We start from the raw sequence: 21,882 nt of genomic DNA on the forward strand, positions 1-21,882 counted from the left end.
CTGGACCTTATGATTTATCTCCACTACGTTCTCTCTCATACTCTGCTTCGATTTGAGAAAACGAAAACAGATCCCACTGGAGTTTGCTTTGTCCAGCTGCATTTGGTAAAAGATCCCACCGGAGTTCGCTTTCTCCGTCAGGATCTAGTAAAATGAATGTCTTTTCCGACGAGAAGAGAGAGAGAGAGAGAGAGAGAGAGAGAGAGAGAGAGAGAGAGAGAGAAGTTGTTGCAATTGTGGATTGTAAATTTGTATATCTTTTTTCCATCCAACGGTTCAATTCAAGTTGACCAAATCCTACGGTCAAAATCCCACTAGCGTTCCTAATTCCTAGGTACTACGCTAGCATACCCATCCCTCTCCCTATTTATTTTATCTCTTATAGTTTTACCACTCATCATCCACCACAACATCCCCATTTCAGCCATACTAAGTTTGTTAAAACATTTTTTTTCTTTGCTGTCCAACATTCAGCCCCAACCGTTTGCTGGTCTTATAATTGTTTTATAAAATTTTCCTGTAGTTTTAAAAGGATACGTCAATCACACAACACACTGGATGCACTTCTCCATTTCATCTACCCTATTCGAATTCTTTGTATAATATCATCCTTTATTTCTCCTTCTTTATTCATGATTGAACCTAGGTATCTAAATTTATCACTTTGTGGTAACTCCCTAATATAGGAGTGAGTTCTAAGAAAGAACCAACCATACAGTAGGATCGATATTCTAGTAGCTGATAGAATCTCTAAGAAACATGCTGTCTAGAAATCCAGATTTGATAGTGGCGCAGGAAACTAGTTACAGAAATTAAAGATTAAAAATAAACAAAATAAATAGAGGAGAAGGGGGATAGGTTGGATCGAGTATCTCACCCGAGCTGTCTCTCACAGCATTGCATCTCATAGTTTTTCAGCACAAAGCTTTTTTTTTTTTTTNCCATTCTGTTTTTTTTTTTTTTTTTTTTTTTTTTTTTTTTTTATCATAGAAATAAAATTTCATTAATATCTTTTTGTTTCTTTTCTTTTTTCTTTTTTTATCTCCATAGAAAGAAAAATTCATTAAGATAGAGGAAATAAAATTACATGGCTGACAAACACATGGGATGGAGACAGCCAAGGGCAAGAGGGATCATTTCATTGGGAGGGACCACGGAAAGAAGTGGATACATGGCTGATAACCTGTAGCATGCTAGGCTTTACCTTGCAGTTTTAAGTATTTTGAATATGATCATTCTGCGTTAATTGTTATCATGCATAAACCAATTTTTTTGTTTTTCAAGAAGTGTGGCCTTGACTCGTGTTGACTCCTCCGTGAGTCTGTTTTTGACCCCTATCGTGGGTCTACTATATAAAAACAAAAAAATTAAATAAAAATTAGACAATAAAACTCGAGATCATTTATGTAAATCTTTCCAATATGTAATGACCCCACACGAGTGGAGAGAATCAAGAAGCGGGCTAGATTCTTTTCATAATTACACAAATGAAGATGACATTCTTTGAATGGCTTCATTTCATACCTAGATGTCCTTCCCATTTGTAATCATCACTTCCCATTTGTAATAGAAGATGATGCTACTGGACAATATATGGGGTAAAATTATAGTTTTCAGTACATATAGAGTGGAAACCAACCGACGGTAGCATGCTATAAAATTAAAACCCGTAGGTACTGTCCTTTTTTCTCTTTTCCGCAGGTAACCCTGTCAGTAAAGGAAACTAGCAAGAACTGAAACCTAACAAATGGAAGCATACACAGATCTTCTCCCTTTTCGTTTCCCTCTTCCTCTGCGTTTCCTTTTTGAAAATGTTGAGCGGTTTTTATCTAAAAAACAGTAGGCAGTTTTTGGTTTTATAAAAAAGTAAGTAGTATGTTATATTGACTGTAAGATCTTTTAACGGACACGTGTCACTAAATTAAATAGAACTGGAAGAGAATTGAAGAGATAGAAATTGAAAACGAGCCAAATCCTGGGAAAAAATTCGTCTGCAATTCCGAATTCGTACAATTTCGTGAAATACCACCTTCAGAGGGTGACACGTGTATTGATACCAATGCAATGATCCAGATCTGATTTAAATGCCTCTTCACTGATTTAATGTTTTATTAGTTGTACAAGATCTGGACTATTGTATTGGTATTAATACACGTGTCACCCCCTGAATGTGGTATTGTACGAAATTGTACGAGATCGGAATTACAGACGATTTCAACCCCAAATCCTGCAATCCGTATATTTGGAGCTCCATATATTTCTTCATTTGCTATGAGTAATCTATCCCTTAGGTAACCCTTTCAATCCATACTAGCATTTGATATGATGCTACCAAGTCAATTCCACAAAAGATTCATGAAAAGAAATAATTTAGCTCTTCAAACAATTTTCGTAAATAAGAGTTAAAAAACTACTATAACATTCAAACAATATAAAGAAAAAATAAATTAAGAAGAATCCAGCCGCAATCAAGACATATCCAAAGTGGTGCACACATACGAAAAATGATGTCAGAACCAATATAGTGACGACCCAAATCCTCATTCTCCATCTGAAACACTCGCATATCATCACCAACTACTTCTAGCTGAAGTCCAAATATATTGTCATCAGTGAAGTAGATACAATTGGGTTCGCATCCTTTATGGTTAGAGGCAAAGATGGCAAATGAGTCACTAACGCCCACAAACAAAGCACAGTTGTTCAAGCTCTTCACCTGTGTCTTCTTGCTCTTTAAAGCACCAACACAACAATCCTTGAGCTCTCTTCTCTTCCCTTTTCTTTTTCTCTTGGCTTGGAGTTAACCTCACACTCAAGCCTTTAATAGAATAAAGACATTACTCTCATAATATTAAAGCTGAACACATGGACATCTATGGAGGGGAAGACTTCCCTCATAAAAATTGCAACCTTGCATTTCTCAAAAACCATATTTTTTGCTTCCATAATGTAGAGGGCAAAAAAAAATTGAAGAAATAAGAACTTCGATGGATGGATTTGGCTTCGTGGTTAGAGATACATGGTCAATAAGTTTGAGCAACTGATAACCTGAAATGAATTCTTTGTAGCTATAGCATAGCTTACGCTAGCAGCAGGGGAAACAGAGCATCAGCCGTAGATAAGGTCCCAAAAATCATAAGAAATTGTGACCATTGATTTAAATAACGGTTAAATAATTATAGTCATAGATAAAGCATAAATTAAAAATCTTATTGACGTCGGCTGCATAGGCACTGACAGGCGCATCAGCCTACTGCCGTTAGTGCCTGCATCAGTAGCAGGCTCAGTCGAACCCTGGATGTTTGCGTCAGTGGCTGTTGCGTTGGTTGTCAGCTAGCTTTTATAAAAAAATCTGAAACGACTTGCCCGTTAGATCTGGATCGGTTAGATCTGATGAACCATATCAGCCCCAAAAGACATCTTCATTTTTGCTTCCATGTGCGTGCGCCAGACGCCAGTAGACCCACTTCCTTTAATTCATAAACCATCCCCTTTGCTTCTGAAAATTACAACCAGCCCCCTATTTGAAAAATTAATTTCTAAAAGCCCCCTCCTACACCGTGAGCTATTTGGTTTTTTCGGAGTTGGTTTTCCGGACCAGATTCACAAAAACGTTCGTAACTTCTTTGTAATGTATCCTAAACGAAGTGTGTTGAAACCATGACTCGAGGCTCTAAAACTTTTTAGAATACTCGATCGTTAGATTCACTCATGCAAAAAGATTATATTGCTCCTAAACCTTTTTGATGCCGCAAATTCCTTATTTAGAGTCAAAACATGACAAAATCAAGTGTGTTGGAAATATTGGTTTTTCTAGCAAAGTTACATGGAGAACATTTCTTCCAAAAAAATCATCTTCAGTTATGAAACTGTCACCGACTGCCACATAAGCTAGTTTTCGTATGCAAATGTCGTAACTTCTTCATACATTATAAAAAATGGACGTCATTAGGTGCATTGCACATAATAAATTACATTCTAACTTTTTATGAAAAATCTGTATTCTAGAAAAATCATTTTCACTACCGAAAATGCCCCTGAGTGTAAAAAAGTCAAATTTACCAGTTTTGACCTAGAATCCCACATTACCTACCATGGATGTACTAATCCACTCCATACACACCATATAGCATTGTTATCTAATCAAAGATATAGAATGTTGTCACGTCAACACTTTTGACCGTATCACTCAAATTAACCACGTTATCACTGTCACGTGGCTGAGGTTGCCAACAAAGACAACCATAAAACAACATACTATACTTAGATTATGTACATATGTTTTAGTCCGAATTTGATTAAATATAAATAGAACTATAGAACAGATTGAAGTCATGGTTTGAATTGATAATCACAAACCATAAAATATAATTTTACAAATTTTACTGAATTTGTATCGGTTATTTTACCCTGAAATAAACAGAGCCTTATGAACAAACATGGCAAAAGAGAGGTTAATAATAAGTAAAATACATTGAATGAATATAAAGAGAAGGTTAAGATATTGAAAAATTGAAACCAATAATGGGGAAAAAAAGAAGAAGGAAAAAAAGGCATACCTTGAAATCAATGTCTATGATAGATGTAGGTTTTATTTTTATTTTTATTTTTATTTTTTCATTTGAAAAGGTTTTTAACATAAAGGACATATGTAACGAAGATTTTTGTGATTCAAAACCTCTATCAAATAAAATAATCACTGATTGTTGGGCTCTAGACAAGGAGCAAATATGTGATTAGTAGCTTGTAAAGAACCCTTGCCCTATGTATATATGATCACTTCTAACAGATGTTACGCTTGGATTATGTACATATATATTTTAGTCAAAATTTGATTAAATATAAATAGAAAGAACAATAGAACAGATCAAAGTCATGACTTATTGATAATCTAATATCAGGAACATGGCATTAGAGAGGTTAATAATAAGTAAAATGCATTGAATGAATATAAAAAGAAATTTAAAAGATTGAAACCGATAATGGGGGTGGGGGTGGGGGTGGGGGTGGGGGTTGGGGGAGAGGGGGTGGAAGGCATACCTTGAAATCAATGTTTATGATACAGTATTTTTTTTTTTTCATTTGAAAAGGTTTTTAACATAAAAGACATATGTAACGAAGCTTTGCGTGATTCAAAACCTCTATCAAATAAAATAATCACTAATTGTTGGGCTCTAGACGAGGAATAAATATGTGATAAGCAGACTATAAAGAACCCTTGCCCTATGTATACATGATCACTCCTAACAGATGTTACACTTGGATTATGTACATATATATTTCAGTCCAAATTTGATTAAATATAAATAGAAAGAACAATAGAACATATTGAAGTCATGACTTGAATTGATAATCTAATATCAGGAACATGGCATTAGAGAGGTTAATAATAAGTAAAATGCATTGAATGAATATAAAGAGAAGTTTAAAGATTGAAATATTGAAACCGATAATGGAGAATTGAAAAAAGAAGAAGAAAAAGAAAGCATGCATACTTTGAAATCGATGTTTATGATACATGTAGTTTTTTTTTTTTTCATTTCCAAAATGTTTTTAGCATAAAGGACATGTGTAATGAAGATTGGCATGATAAGAGAATATTTACTGATTATTGGACTCCAGAAGAGGAACAAATATGTGATTAGCAGCCTACAAAGAGTCCTTGCCCTATGTATATATAATCACTTCTAAGTTCTAACAGAGGTTACACTTACATATATTTCAGATGCTCTCATATTAGGAACAAACATGACAAAAGAGAGATTAATAATAAGTAAAATGCATTGAATGAAGATGAAGAGGATGCTAAAAGATTGAGATCTCGAAACTGAGAATTAGGAATTGAAAGAAGAAAAAGAGAACAGACATATCTTAAAGTCTATGTTTATGATACATGTAATTCTTTTCATTTGCAAATGGTTTTTTACATAAAGTACAAAGTTTAAAGGGAGGGCGTTGATTTAAGAACAAAGTTCAAGGGATGACAATAACCCATGTAACCCTTTTCATTTGCAAAGGGTTTTTCACATAAATGACACATATAATGAATATTGGCGTGATTATGTGCCTATATTGGGCAAAATCATTGCACGTCTTAGAAACCCGAAGAATTGAGTTCCGGACAAACAATGCAGTGGTCTTCCTTGTGACAAGCTTTGATGTGGCCTCGGAACCCCAAAAGTATAGGTACAGATGCCCTGCAGTAACAGTGGAATGGTTCGTTCTTTTTTTTTTGGTTTGATCATTTCATGACTTCTTTTTGGTTTCTGAATTGCAAGTTAGTTTTATAAGTCACAGGTAGGGTTGTAGATTTCTTGTTCTTTTCTTTCTTTGGTAGAATTTGTAGGTTTATCAAGGTTCTTAATCAAACACAAGAAGAATGTAACAGAAAGTGAAAGCGAGAACGAGAGGAACAGCAGCATCTCTTGAATAGTGGAAATAACAAATTTACCCTTTTTTTATTTGGGTACAAGTAGAACCGTACAAGTGTACAACCCCGATACTTGGTTCAATACTTTTTCACATGCATGAACCCTAGAAACCTAGATAATAATCGCTGATTCGAATTGGCAAGAATTGAGATGGTACTTAGCCGATTCTGAACAAAATCGGCCGGTTCAATCAATCTATTTCCAATTTTTTAAACACGTGAAGGAAAAACTTGAGTTTTTCTATCACAACTCTTGATACTTAACACCCCAAGATGCCTTTTTCCGCCATCTCAGAGGTCAATTGGATTCCATTATCACGGTTTGCACACACTTGACATCGTACCAATGCCCGACTTGCTGGTCCAATAATAATCGCGATCTACACGTGGGAATCACACGTACAATAGTCTTGTAAAGAACCAGATGTTCTGTACTGTTGAAGGCCAAGGACCACTCTCAGTCTGCATCTCTAAACAGGCAAAAGAAGTAAGTACCCCATCCTTCGTCGAGTCTCTTGAACGAAAATTAGGGTTTTGTTATTTCTTTTGATAATTTTTGTTTATTTTTGCATCACAGTCGAAGAAATTGAAGGAAGGGAGCATTCATGGCGGGTGGAGAACACGGTCACGGAGAGGGAGCCCATGGAGACTTCAGAGCCAAGGTATGGACTATGACCGGTGGCCCAAACTGCAGGCCTAAGCACTGGAAGCGAAACACGGCTATCGCCATGGCTGGGATCTTTCTTATTTGCATTCCCATCGCTATGAAATCCGCAGAACTCGAGGTTTCGATTTCTCTTCTCGTTACTTTTTGTGTTTACGTTATGGATTCTGTTGTCTCTGGTTGCTAATTGATCATTCTTTGGTGAATTTTGGTTTTGGTTCTTCTGTGAATTTAATTGTTGAATGGAATTGTATAATCTAATGTCTGATTGTAAATCGGGGCTAGTGTTTCTTTAGTATAACGTAGTGATTACCAGTAATTCAGATTTGAAAAATTCGCAATCGTTGACATCTAGCTTGGCGTCTTTGGGATGCTTTCTCTCATTCTAGGATAATTGAATGATTTCTTCATTTGCTTTTGGGGTTCTCAATTTTGGTGCTTAGTGCTATGTTTCTCGTGGGTGCTAGTGGGCCAGTAGTTGTAGACAAAGGAGTGTGTTGTGTCACTGGTGAATTTTTTTTTCTTCTGAAATGAACAATACAGAAAACTGCACACGAAAGAGAGGGATGGAAGGTTTCCAAAATTTTGAGCTGACTATGTTTCACCCTTCAAACCTTTTCAAGTTGAAGGTCAGGTGTTGGCCGAATTGTATTGGGTAAAGTGTTCTTCTAGCAATTGAAGGTCCAATGGAGGCATTCCCAAGTCAATAGAAGTCTGACGTGGTACTGGGTAGGAATTAGGTTGTTATTTGGAAAACTATGACATGTTAATCATGAGAGCATGACTCCATAGAACGTAAAAGGGATGCAACTCCTTTAGTGATAATTCAGAACTCTTGATTAAGGTGGGATTGTCAGTCATCTCTTATTGGGTTTTTCATTTTTATCTCTCAGACTTACTACTACAATCTTTGCAAAGGAAGCTTGTAGATCTGAACAGTTTTACCTGGTTCGGAAGTGAATTATAGATGTCTGAGATCAATTATTACTGCTGTTCTGCCAATTAAATGTTGACAACGTTTATTTTGTTGGCTGAGTTGATGAAAGAGGGGGAAAAAAAGGGAAAGGAAAGAACCATAGTGGAGGAGGGAAACATCAGTGGCAAGAACAATCACCAACTTATTAGGATAAACCCATGGTGTAAGCGTCTATTTATTCCTCATGGCTTCCGTTTTCTTGGCTCATTTTTCATAAATATGAATAGGTGGGGTGGAGCAATGTGCCAAAAAAGGGAGGGGTTGATGCATTAAAAATTGGGTGTTAATTTGTCATCAATAATGGGTTAATCTTATTATTTACAGCCATGTACAAGTGTCCAATTGTTCGGTTCATAACAGTCAAGTTGCACCGCTGTAACATGTTGGTCACAGGTTCAAAACTTGGAAACAGCCTCTCATGCAAACCAGGGGGTAAGGATGCATACATTTGCCCCTCCCAGACCCTACAGTAGCGGGAGCCTCGTGCACTGGGTTGCTCTTATTATTATTGTTATTATCTCATAGAGACACCCACACCCCACCACCGCACCCATGTCATTTCATGTCAACTTTGGGAAATCTGAGTGTACATGAATTGTATGGGTACCAGAACTTATTTGTGCAACTCTCATAGCTTAATGTGCACAATTTATTTTTGTCTTATTGTTGTTATTTTCTAGATAGGTTGAGTCCCTGTTTTGGGGTGAGCATCACATTTCTTCGAGTTCTAATTTATTAACGTTCTTTCTGGCACCCAAAGCCTTGTGTAGGAACTATTACTACTTTTAACTTGGAATTCAAGCCCACATTTGTTTTTGCCTTATTCATCATCCTTTTAGGGCCTTCACTACCACATTTATCTATTCCAATCGATAGTGCCGATAATTTTCTTGATGTCAACGACTATTTAAGTGGTATGAAACAGTGATTGTCACCTATCAGTTGCTTTTCAGAGGTTTTGCTGGGATGGAGGGAACTAATCTTCAGTTAATAGTTGGGGTGAAGGGGAAAGCTCTTAGAGAGCACTTGACATCCAAACAATAGCCATAAGGCTTTAAGAGTTTTTAGAAGAAATTTCTTAATAAAAAAATGTGCAGCTGCTGTTACAAAATAGGGGGAAGATTAGGCTATGGTCCTAGTAGTATTTCCCACAATACTGACATTAATTGGGGGCGGAAATTCATATGATGCACATAAACAAAATTCCTTGAAAATATTCAGAATTAAAAAGAAGGTGTTGATGTTTGATGGTATTTCCATATTGCAGTTGTCCTTTTGGTGCCTGTGGTGTTATTGGTCAAGAAACTACATATACAGTATTAATTATATTTTGAATCTATATTATTGGATATATGTGCATTTATACCTTAGTCTCTACCACTATCATATCCAGGTTTGCTCCTTTCTAGTTGTGTCAGCTAAGATTTTTCCCAGAGAAAGTTTGCAGGCCCATTTTCACAAATCAAAGAAACTAAAAAGAACTGAAAAAGGAAGCTTAGGAGGATTTACTGGGATATAATTTTTTTTCTTGGGAAGTGGGGTGGTTATGATATAGCTTCCCAAAAGTAAACATATATAGGCATATAAATTGATTCATATAAGCTAAATTTCAATTCATGTTATGAACAATCGAACATCTTACTATATGCACCTTTATATATTTTAATTGATTTAATAGGTGCATCTTGTTGTAATCAAAGTGGTGAATTGAAAAGTTACCTTATTTTGATTGCCCCTTGTCTAATTCCCATTAGTTCTTTAAGTTGGATGAAAAAGGGTTTCCAAAATAATTTGAGAGTGATTCGATTTCATTGTCTTGCACTTTTTCTGAGTACAAGAAAAAGGCAAAAAATAAAGTTTACAATTTCTCCTCTCCGACTTTGTTCATGACAAGATTTTCCCTATTTTAATACACATGTCTGCCCGTGCATTGGGGCAAATAATCTTAGTGGTCCTAGGAAGCATATAATCTAGGCTGCTATTATTGACAGATGATCTTTTTATAATTAGATGATATCATTACCCACATTTATGGTGAGAGCAAATAATTTGGGACCTAAGAACCCATGATGGTTAAACCCCTCCTTTTCTTCGGATTTTGGGTCTCCATTTTGTGGATTTCGGGTCGAAACCCCTCCTTTTCTTTGGCTTTGTTCAGCGGTGAGACCCTCCCAGCAAAATCCTTGGTTTTCTCCAAGTTGTTTATTTTTTATTTGGGAAAAGGACAGGTATGCTACCTTAACACCTAGGAATAAGGTATGCTAGCGGGATTTTAACCATTAGATGAAACATTAAAAATGTGATCCGTTCATGTGGTGGGGTCTTACAAAACCTGTTCAATACTGCCGCTCCACGGTATTACTCCCCCAACCATGGCCCCTTCTTCGGCCAGTGTGCTCGAAGCATCACCGCCAAGTTCAAGAGTTCCTGCAAATCGTTAGAAAAAGAATAATAAAAAAAAAACCACTCCTGTCGCCGATGTTCATGCCGCTCTCTCTAAATCGAGAGAAGAAAGGGAAAAAACCTGTCGCCGCTCTCTGCAAATCGATAGAAGAAAGGAAAAAAAAAAAACCGTTGCCGGCAAGTTCATGAGAAAACAACTCCTGTTGCGGCAACAACGGCGGTAGCAGTAGCTCAAACCAGAGGAGTTGGTGGAGAACCTATCCTGTTTGCAGCAGCGAGTCATGGGGAGCAATCTCTCCTGCCTGCGGCGGCGGCGGCGGTGGGGCAATAGCAGCGGCAGCAGCGACGGCGGTAGCAGCGACGGCGGTAGCAGCAACAGCAGCTCAAATCAGAGGAGTCGGTGGAACAGTGGCAGTAGCAGCTGCTCTCTGCAAATCGATGGAAGAAATGGAAAAAAAATGTCGCCGATGTACACGCCGCTCTCTGCAAATCGATAGAAGAAAAGAAAAAGAAAAAAAACTGTTGCCGGCAAGTTCATGAGAAAACAACTCCTGTTGCGGCAGCAGCGGCTCAAACCAGAGGAGTCGGTGGAGAACCTCTCTTGCTTGCAGTAGTGGAGGAGGCAACAATGGCGGTGGCGGCAACAGAGATGTGCGAGCTCCCTTCCCTCCTCTAGCTTTGGCCATGGTTCTCTCTCCCTCTTTCCTCCTGGACCTGATGATTTATCTCCACTACGTTCTCTCTCATACTCTGCTTCGATTTGAGAAAACGAAAACAGATCCCATTGGAGTTTGCTTTGTTCGGCTGCATCTGGTAAAAGGTCCCACCGGAGTTCACTTTCTCCGTCTAGATCTAGTAAAATGAATGTCTTTTCCGACGAGAAGAGAGAGAGAGAGAGAGAGAAAAGGTGTTGCAACTGTGGATTGTAAATTTGTATATCTTCTTTCCATCCGACGGTTCAATTCAAGTTGACCAAATCCTACGGTGAAAATCCCACTAGCATTCCTAATTCCTAGGTACTACGCTAGCATACCTATCCCTCTCCTTATTTATTTTATCTCTTCTAGTTTTACCACTCATCATCCACCACAACATCCTCATTTCAGCCACACTAAGTTTGTTAAAACATTTTTTTTCTTTGCCGTCCAACATTCAGCCCCAACCATTTGCTGGTCTTATAACTGTTTTATAAAATTTTCCTGTAGTTTTAAAAGGATACGTCAATCACACAACACACTGGATGCACTTCTCCATTTCATCTACCCTATTCGAATTCTTTGTATAATATCATCCTTTATTTCTCCTTCTTTATTCATGATTGAACCTAGGTATCTAAATTTATCACTTTGTGGTAACTCCCTAATATAGGAGTGAGTTCCAAGTAAGAACCAACCATACAGTAGGATCGATATTCTAGTAGCTGATAGAATCTCTAAGAAACATGCTGTCCAGAAATCCAGATTTGATAGTGACGCAGGAAACTAGTTACATAAATTAAAGATTAAAAATAAACAAAATAAATAGAGGAGAAGGGGGATGGGTTGGATTGAGTATCTCACCCTTCTCTAGGGCATCTCACCCGAGCTGTCTTTCACAGCACTGCATCTCATAGTTTTTCAGCACAAAGCTTTTTTTTTTTTTTTTTTTTTTTTTTTTTTTTTTTTTTTTTTTTTTTTTAATTCAATCGTGGGCTGTTGATCAGCCTTCTTCCTTTATTTATAAACTTTAAATTGATTACAAAACTTTCCTAACTATTACAAGGAAATATGAAAATGAAAACTCTTTTTTTCTGAAGTTGATTCTTGGCCCTCTTCTTCTTAGGCTTTGATCTGCATCACTCGCTATCATCAATTTTCACCATCTCACTCTCAGCCCCTATTGTTGCTAAAGTTACAAAGCATATACTCTGTTTTTGTTCTACTTATCTTTAAACCTTTTGGTTCCAAGGGTGATCTCCATAAATCCAACTTTGCATTTATCCCAGCATTATAATACCAAATATTGATTAACTAATGCTTGAGCTGTTATATGTTCCAGTAAGCATGAAAAGCTATTTGTGATGTAATCTGAATCTGAATAATCTGACATTGTATTACCAAATGTTGATTAATTAAAAGATTTATCTGTTAGACGTGGCAGTAAGCATGATAAAAGTCAGTTTAGAAATTATGCTCTACTTTATGACCCAAAGTGTCGTGAGGGACCATCAATAGTAACTATCTTATTTATCACTCAGGTCTCCGATCTGACATATTCGTGCCGGAACCCTAGTTAGAAGTAGGCTTCCATCAATCAGTTAAACAAGCTCTCCTAAGATATTAAATCTGCGAGTCTTTGTTCATTTGTTACTTTTACCAAAAATATTTAGGTTGAGAGCTAACGAGATCATATTTTCTTGCAGCAACGGCCTCATCCTCCTGTTCACCCAATTCCTTCACAGCTCTGGTGCAAGAATTTCGGAAATAAGGAATACTGATCATACTTGGTGGTATTAGTGGATAGTGTTCAGACATCCTGAAGTTGTCAAGGAAAACCAGTGTGGCATTTAAATTTGGTAATTACTGTTATCCATGGTTGCTTTTTAGACAGTGTACGTATGTTTGAATCATTGTCATGCTCGAATGGAGCATCACAGTAGATCTGTGTGTTCTTAAGAGAATAAATCTTGGAAAATCAGGCATTTTTTGGGACACTCAATGTTTGAATGCATTTTTGTGAACTTCCTTCAGGGGCTTTGCCAATTGTGAATTTGTGATCTATATTGGTCTGAGATGTTCAAGTCTCTCTCTTTATTTCTGGGTGGATGGGGAAGGGGCAGAAATAGAAAGGAATCCTGCTGGAATGACCAGCATAAACCATTGGCTAAAACTATTGTTAATAGGGAATTGTTCTCGGAACGAGATCTGCTGGGCACCCAATGTGCATCTGACAGTTGGGAGCCTCCTTGGGGTGTACACTTTGGGGGTGTATGCGTAGAGGATCTGGTTCCATCTCTCTCTTGGAATGTAAAAATGGAATAGCACTGCAAGGTTAATACCTTTTATGCATGGGGAAGTTGGAGCTCTCTAGAAAGTCTCGATTACCGGTTATAATCAGCTTTAGCTTTGTTATTGCATAAATGCAAATCTCTCTTGACGCAGGGTTTGGTATATGGTCTGAGTTCCTTGTGCTTTAGATTCCAAAACCAGTTGGTCCGCATATAGTCTGTCGGGAGTCTTTGAGTCTTGAGTCTCTTGACCATCTGTGTTGGCTTTCGGGAAGTGGCATTTCTACCCAACTTGCAGGTGGTGCCCGGTATCATCACCCTGCACTCTCCACAGCAAACCATCCCCACTAATCCCCTGCCCCAACTCAAGCCTCCATTCTGTGCTTCCTTTTTTTTTTCGAGCATTCGAGTTGCAATGTTAGAGGAAGTTTCGAGATATTTCTTTGGTTTTGGTCACCTTCAGGGTGTCAAGAATTGGTGAATCGGATCGGAAATCATCCAATTGGACCATGATCAACATCATGGGCACGAACAAATGTCGTCGCAATTGGAAAATACTTGCTCAGAGCCGAAATAATTCTATGATTTGCATTTGGAGAATCTAAAGTTATTGCAGCGGCACATGCTCTCTCAGCACCAACCTTGACTTGTTTTTTATTACCTCTCGGCTATCTGCATCTCCGAAATACACGGGAAGATCAAGTGCACGCCAACTGTCACTCCCTCACTGAAATCACAAAGGAAAATAACTAGAGCTAAATATGCTGACCTACATTGGAGTTTCACTCCTTTGGCACCAATGCTTAAACATAATTAAAAATCATGGTAGGCTTACCTCTCATCCTACAAGGATTTTATGTAGAATAAAAGTCCAATGGTTATCTTTGAAATTTTTACTGCTGCAATAGGAAGCAATTATGGGAAAGAAACTCTTACCCTCTGACAACAAGAGCAACAAATGGAATTAGACATTCAGAGAGCAACTACGCTATGATCTGAGAAAAACACAAAAATTACTTTCATATTCAGGAAAAAACAAGGATAATCTCATGGCCCATACATACTAATTTGACCTTCTAAACCATCTTAAACTAGTCTTCTGAAGGAGGATTGAGGATAGGGGAATACCTGACCGACACATTAAAACCCACATATGATATGAAAATATTGTTTGAAGCATAATATGCCATAAATAAGCAGTAATTAGGCCCGATCATGGTTGAACCTAATAGTTATCATGTGGCAAATCATTAAGGGCACAAATTTTGTGCATAACTATGCCTCAGTCTAATTGTTGGACTTTGAAGCAGCTACATCAAGGCATCAAAGTTGAGCTATAATTTGCATAATCAAGAACAAATCACTATTGTTCCAAAAGCAATGACACCAACAATAGAAAATAGAGCAAAAGGGTCTTCAATCACTATAAATCTGTAATAGTTTCTGTATACAAATGTTAACGATAGTTGAAATTCCTGAAATCTGGTTTCCATAAGGGACTCAAGCTCAATCTTGAAACCAAGAATATCTTGAAGTCAATGTTGATGTTCCACGTAGGTTCTTTCACTGGCAAAGTTCCTTCTCCACAAAGGACACAAGTGATGGACAATTTCATGGCTCTCAGCACTATGTGTGGCAAAGTCATTGGCCATCTTCGAAACCAGAAGACATTCCGGACAAACGACAACTGCATTATTCCTATGTCGATGCTTGATGTGCTCCCTGAGTCCAGAAAGAAACAACAACAATGCATTGCAGAAACACTTTAAAGGTCATTGCTCTCGATTACACTCAAGCCTCTGCTGTTGACCCTTACCCATTCTATAAACAATCTTGCAGGTCAGGTTTTTTGCTGAGGTTTCTCATTTGCAGGTAGGGTTGGTTTCTGGTTTGAGGATTGCAGGTGTTGGGTCCCGATACGCTCTGATACCACTTGTTGGAGAAAAAAATTGACGATTTGATTCCCTACCTATGTGTAAGACATCAAAGAAAGTTTGACAACACTATTCACCACTATTCACATGAACAGTACTATAAATAGTACATTCAATGGTAACCGTGCGATCCCACTACAATACAAAGTTACAAAAAGTAAAAAATACATCAGCATTTTTAACGTGGAAAACCCTCTCAATGAGAAAGAAAAAAACCACATGACCTCGTTTAGGTAAAACTTCCACTATCAAATAATGGGATTACAGAGTACTTTCTAGATACACTAGAGGCTATCGATAAACATCAAGAGCAATACCCTACTCCTAGATAACAAAATATCTCACCAAACTTTGGTAGAACTCTATAAAAGTATAAGACTCTCACCTGATCGTACTCATTATCATAACTCTCTCCTTCGCTCTTTGCTATGAAGGAGGAAAATCTCCTTACTTGGGCTCTCTCATCCAAGTGTGCTTCTTGGGGTTGTTGAACCCTTCTCCAACAAGTGGTGTGAAAATATTGTTTGAAGCATAACACGCCATAAATAAGCAGTAATTAGGTCCGATCATAGGAAGTTAGATGGTTGGACCCAATAGTTACCATATGGCAGATCATTTAGGGAACAAATTTTGTGCATAACTATGCCCCAATCTGATTGCTAGACTTTAAAGCAGTTACATCAAGGCATCAAAGCTGAGCTATAATTTGCAAAATAAAAAACAAATCACCATTGTTCCAAAAGCAATGACACCAACAATAGAAAATAGAGCAAAAGGATCTTCAATCACTGGCAATATATTGGTATTAGAGCGTATTGGGACCCGACACCACTTGTTGAAGAAGGGTTCAACAACCCCCAAAAGCACACTTGGATGACAGAGCCCGAGTAGGGAGGTTTTCCTCCTCTATAGCGGAGAGCGGAGGAGAAAGTTATGATAGTAAGTACGGTCAGGTGAGAGTCTTATACTTCTATAGAGTTCCACCAAAGTTTAGTGAGATATTTTGTTATCTAGGAGTAGGGTATTGCCCTTGATGTTTATTGGTAGCCTTTAGTGTATCTAGAGAGTACTTTGTAATCCCATTATTTGATAGTGGAAGGTTTACCTGAACGAGGTCCCGTAGTTTTTTCCTTTCTCATTGAGAAAGTTTTCCACATTAAAAAAGCTAGTTTATTCTTTATTTTCTTTAACTTTGTACCGTAGTGGGATTGCACGGTTACTATTCATGACTGCACTATTCACAATACTGTTCATGTGAATAGTGATTAATTGTGTTGTCAAATTTCCTTTAATGTCTTACACGCAGGTGGGGAATTGAATCATCGATTTTTCCCCCCAACAAGTGGTATCAAAACGTATCGGGACTCAACAATAGGTAGGTTTCTTTCTCAGACGAAAGATTATGGTTTCTTGTTAGGACGTAACACACAATGATAACTATCAAGAGTATCGAGGGGGTAGAAGAAGCGTCTCTTGATTCTTCAATAAAGGAATTAAAAAAATTACCCTTTTATTTGGGTACAACCCCAGAAACTTGTCCAATACATTTTATTTTTTATTTTTACTGTTTTACCCTCTTTTGTTCATTACAACACCAAAATTGCTGTTCCAATATTGAATGCCTGAAAGGTTGATGTCGTGCATGAACCCCAGAAACCATGCGATAAGATTCGATGATTAGAATTGACAAGATACTTGACACCTCCAAGATACCTTTTTCAGCCATCCAAAAGGTTAATTATATTCCATTATCATGGTTTGCACATAGTTGATTATCATAGATATTGAAACATAACTTTTCAATAGACATAGTGAAGTATTATGATGGATATGTTGTCAGGTACGGTAAGTTAGCGGACAAAACCAATGGGGTACATAATGATTGATGATGGATCATTTAGCAAGGATATGAGTGTCATTTCAAAAAAGGAAAGAGAGAGACACACTGGGTGCTAGTATATGGTATGCCGACAGTATACCTAGCTTTTTCCCCTAAAAACAAAGGGGGAAAAAACGAGAGACATGGTGAAGTATAATGTTTTTTGAAAGTGTTCATAGCATCCTCTTACTCTTCATTATCCATAGTGAAGTGTTGGCATGTGACCCACCATTTATGTACTGCCATGTAATAGACAGCGAAGCAAAACACTTCACTATGCAGTCTTTCCCATTATTTATTCATGCAGATATGCTTCAAGTCCATTCTGTGGTTGTCCCAAGGTTACCACACAATTCATGATTCAGTTTAATTTTTATTTGGTTCCCAAGTCATGATATTTTTTATTATTTTTTTATTTTTTTTTAACGAATCGTGATTCATAGATCACTTGGGTTTGTTAATTAGCAAACTTAGCTTAGGTTAAAGATCTATGCAATGAATTTACATCGCATGGGAAGGGTTCAGCCAGTGTCTTAGGGTCCTAAAATATTCCTCACCCATTGAATGAAGTCGATAATACCTTTTTATTATTGTGCAATAGTCGATAATCTTGTAGTGAAAGTATAGATTTTTCATAGCATCGTCTTAGTCTACATCTGAAAGTCATGGTCAAGGGGTTCTCATTCCCCATCGTCTAAGGAAAACTCGAACTTTATTTTAATTTTATAAACTTCTCTTTATCAGGTAGGCACAGTGTCTTCGTTGCATGATTTATCTGATTCATCCAAGTAGGTGAGTCGATTCTCCATAAAACAATAAAGATCGAATTCCCCTTCAACAAAGAACATCTTAAGCCACCACAACATAACATTTGGATTGGACTTGAAAAGGTATTTTGACTTCTTACAATGTTGGGTACATGGTTTTGGGTATTGGGAGCGGATCTGTGTCATAGTTGATACCTGATCAATACCATATCAGCTATCATGATCGATACTGATATCTAACTGGTACTGTATTGGTGTTGTTGAAACAGGAGAGGCAAAATCGTCCAAAAAAAACTCTGGCCTATCCATGTACTGCCCATCTATTACATGGCGGTATATTGGTGATCTTCAATTTTTTTCAAGTTGAAGATCAGGTGTTGGTCAAATTGTATTGGGTAAAGTGTTCCTTCTAGCAATTGGAGGGAGCGATTACTTTCTGCAATGAGTGCGGCGGTGCGGTGAGCATCGAATGGTTAAGAGCAATTCAACACGGGACTTGAAGTTGTCTCGATCATCCGATGCTCATCACATCACCACACTCACTACGAAGGATGTTTCTGCATAGTTTGTTAATTTGACAAACTATGACATGTTAATCATGAAAGCGTCATAGAACATAAGAGTGATGCAAGTCCTTTAGTGATGCTCCATAACTCTTGATTAAGGTGGGATTGTTAGTCATCTCTTATTGGGTTTTTCATTTTTATCTCTCGGACTTACTACTACAATCTTTGCAAAGGAAGCTTGTAGATCTGAACCGTTTTATCTGGTTCGGAAGTGAATTATAGATGTCTGAGATCAATTATTACTACTGTTCTGCCAATTAAGTGCTGACAACATTTATTTTGTTGGCTGAGTTGAAAGAAAAATAAAGAATAAAAAAGGAAAAGGTAAGAACCATAGTAGAGGGGGGAAACGTCAGTGGCAAGAACAATCACCAACTTATTAGGATAAACCCTTGGTGTAAGCGTCTATTTATTCCTCATGGTATCCGTTTTCTTAGCTCATTTTTCATAAATATGAATTGGTGGGGGTAAAGCAATGTGCCTAATAAGGGAGGGGTTAAATGTGTTAAAAATTGGGTGTTAATTTGTCAACCAGAATGTGTTAAATCTGCTTCTTATTTACAGCCATGTACGAGTGTCCAACTGTTGGGTGCATCTCACATAGACACCCACACCGCACCACCATACCCATGTCATTTCATGTCGACTTTCGGAAACCTGATTGTACATGAAATGTCTGGGGACTAGGGCTTATTTGTGCAACTCTCATAGCTTAATGTGCACAATTTATTATATCATATTTTGGTTATTTTCTAAGAAGGGAGAAGTACATAAATTATCCAAACCTGACCTGGGGAGATAGGAACAATAAATAATAATATCAGGTTCTTCGAGTCTGATAATTGGAATAAGTCCAATCTAAATCCTTCAACAAGGATTCATTGGAGGGCAAGTCTAATGTTAGCAATTACGGTAATTTCAGCTCCGCCAATAGCATATATTTAAGTTGTGGCAGTTAAAAAGTTCGTAGTTGAACTTTGGAATGGGTCGATCGGTTCACCTCATAGTGTATACCAGTCGTCTTGTCCCTTTTGCCAACGATGCGCTCCTAGCCTTAATTGGTTGGGTTATGCTTCCGATGCTGTTACTTTGAAGAATTAGAGTGTTCAAAGCAACCCTATGCTCTAGATATGACCATATATAGGATTTCGATCCTATTACATTGGCTGGTGTTGACTACATAGTTTTCAATGCGGAGTTGTGTGTTTGAGTCGTTAATTTCGTGCTTAACGGGGTTGTCAAGAATTTGTTATCTCATTCCTCTTTATATAAAAATAGGTTGGGTGATGTATTGCCTTGGTGGTGGACGAACGTAATGCATGTATGACTCTTTGACTTGACTGATCTATATAGTATATCAAGTAGACAGTTTGTAACTTGTTATAGATTAGTCGCTATAAGCATGTGGTTGATTTGTAGTGGTGTATCAGATTGACAGCTGACACTTATTATAATTAGCTATAACCTGTCAATCTTTTTGCATAGATCTTTGTATTCGTCCTTGTTTAGAATCTCCATGTAATTGATCCCATTAAGATGGGATAAGATTTTGAATATATATATATATATATATATATATTTCTAGATAAGTTGAGTTCTATGTTGTGGAGAGAAGGAATGCGCAACCAATGTTACAAAATAGGAGGAAATTAAGCTATGTGTAAATGTTGAAATTGGGGGCGAGTTACTCAACTCAAATCTGCCTTATTCCAACTAAATGTGGTCAGTTACATGGATATTTCTCCAATCAACTCTATTCAAAGCCATACATGGTCCCAGTCTTAAGCTATATATGTCTTTCCTCACCACTTATCTTATGGTTATTTTAAGCCTACCTCTAGCTCTTTAAGCACTTTCAATTTGAAATAGATCATTTATCCATACCGGAGCATTCAAAAGCCTTCGTTGCACATCCATGTCACCTCAGACGAATTTCTCACAACTCATCACTAATAGGGGCAACTCCTAGTTTTCTCCTAGTTGTTTATTTTTTATTTTATCTCTTCCAGCTTTATCACTCATCATCCACCACAACATCCTCATTTCAGCCGCATTAAATTTGTTCAAATATTTTTCTTTACAACCCAACATTCACCCCCATCTGTCTGCTGGTCGTATAACTGTTTTATAAAATTTTCCTTTGAGTTTTAAAATGACACATCAATCACACAGATTCACTTTTCCATTTCATCCACCCTATTCTAATTATAACATCATCATTTATTTCTCCTTCTTTATTCATGGTTGAACCTAGGTATATGAAGTTATCATTTTGTGATAACTCTCTATCATCAATTTTCACCATCTCACCTACAACCCCTATTTTTGTTAAAGTTATACAGCATATACTCTATTTTTATTCTACTTATTTTTAAACCATTTGATACCAAGATTGATCTCCATAAATCCAACATTATATTTATCCCAACATTATAGTACCCAAAATTGATTAACTAATCCTTGAGCTGTTTTATGTTGCAGTAAGCATGAAAAACTATGGGTGACAAGTTATTTGAATCAGAATAATTTGACATTATATTACCAAATGCTGATTAATTAAAAGATTTATCTGGTAGACGTGGCGGTAATCATAAAGAAGGCAGTTCAGAAATTATGCTACTTCATGACCCACAGTGTCGTGAGGGACTATCAATAGTAACTATGCTATTTATCACTCGGGTCTCCGATCTGACATATTCATGGCGTTGTTCTAGTTAGAAGTAGGCTCCCATCAATCAGTTAAACAAGCTCTGCTAAAATATTAAATCTGTGGGTCTAATGGAGCGTCACGGTAGATCTGTGTGTTCTTAAGAGAATAAATCTTGGAAAATCAGGCATTTTTGGGCCGCTCGGTATTTGAATGCATTTTTGTGAACTTCCTTTAGGGGGCTTTGCCGATTGTGAATTTGTGATCTATATTGGTCTGAGATGTTCAAGCTTCTCTTTATTTTTGGGTGGATGGGGGAAGGGGCAGAAATAGAAAGGAATCCTGCTGGAATGACCAGCATAAACCATTGGCTAAAACTATTGTTAATAGGGAATTGTTCTCCAACGAGATCCGCTGGGTGCCCAAAGCGTATCTGACAGTTGGAAGCACCTTGGGGTTAGGAGTGTGCTATGGGGGATGTGTGCCCGGGTGCCATCAACCGTCAGCACTCAGCACGATTGTAGAGGATCTGGTTCCATCTTTCTTTCTTGGAATGATAAAATGGAATAACACTGCAAGGTTAATACCTTTTGGGGAAGTTCGAGCTCTCTAGATTACCCATTATAATCA

The 21,882-nt window shown here is 37.4% G+C and overlaps 1 protein-coding gene across 1 annotated transcript; it reads left to right on the plus strand.

The window, feature by feature from the left end:
* The first annotated feature begins 6,828 nt into the window (after positions 1–6,828).
* Positions 6,829–13,201, plus strand: LOC122081145. The gene is made up of 3 exons (XM_042648135.1): positions 6,829–6,917; positions 7,008–7,215; positions 12,875–13,201. The coding sequence occupies exons 2-3, from the start codon at positions 7,036–7,038 to the stop codon at positions 12,947–12,949; spliced, it is 255 nt and encodes an 84-aa protein (XP_042504069.1). The 5' UTR covers positions 6,829–6,917; positions 7,008–7,035; the 3' UTR covers positions 12,950–13,201.
* Positions 13,202–21,882: the final 8,681 nt, after the last annotated feature.

The sequence above is a fragment of the Macadamia integrifolia genome, chromosome 6 (assembly GCF_013358625.1).
Source record: "Macadamia integrifolia cultivar HAES 741 chromosome 6, SCU_Mint_v3, whole genome shotgun sequence".
Classification (NCBI taxonomy): domain Eukaryota; kingdom Viridiplantae; phylum Streptophyta; class Magnoliopsida; order Proteales; family Proteaceae; genus Macadamia; species Macadamia integrifolia.

Coding starts and splice junctions, on each gene's coding strand:
- LOC122081145 (XM_042648135.1), top strand. CDS start 7,036: ATGGCGGGTGGAGAACACGGTCACGGAGAGGGAGCCCATGGAGACTTC. Junction 7,216..12,874: donor TGAAATCCGCAGAACTCGAG/GTTTCGATTTCT, acceptor ATTTTCTTGCAG/CAACGGCCTCATCCTCCTGT.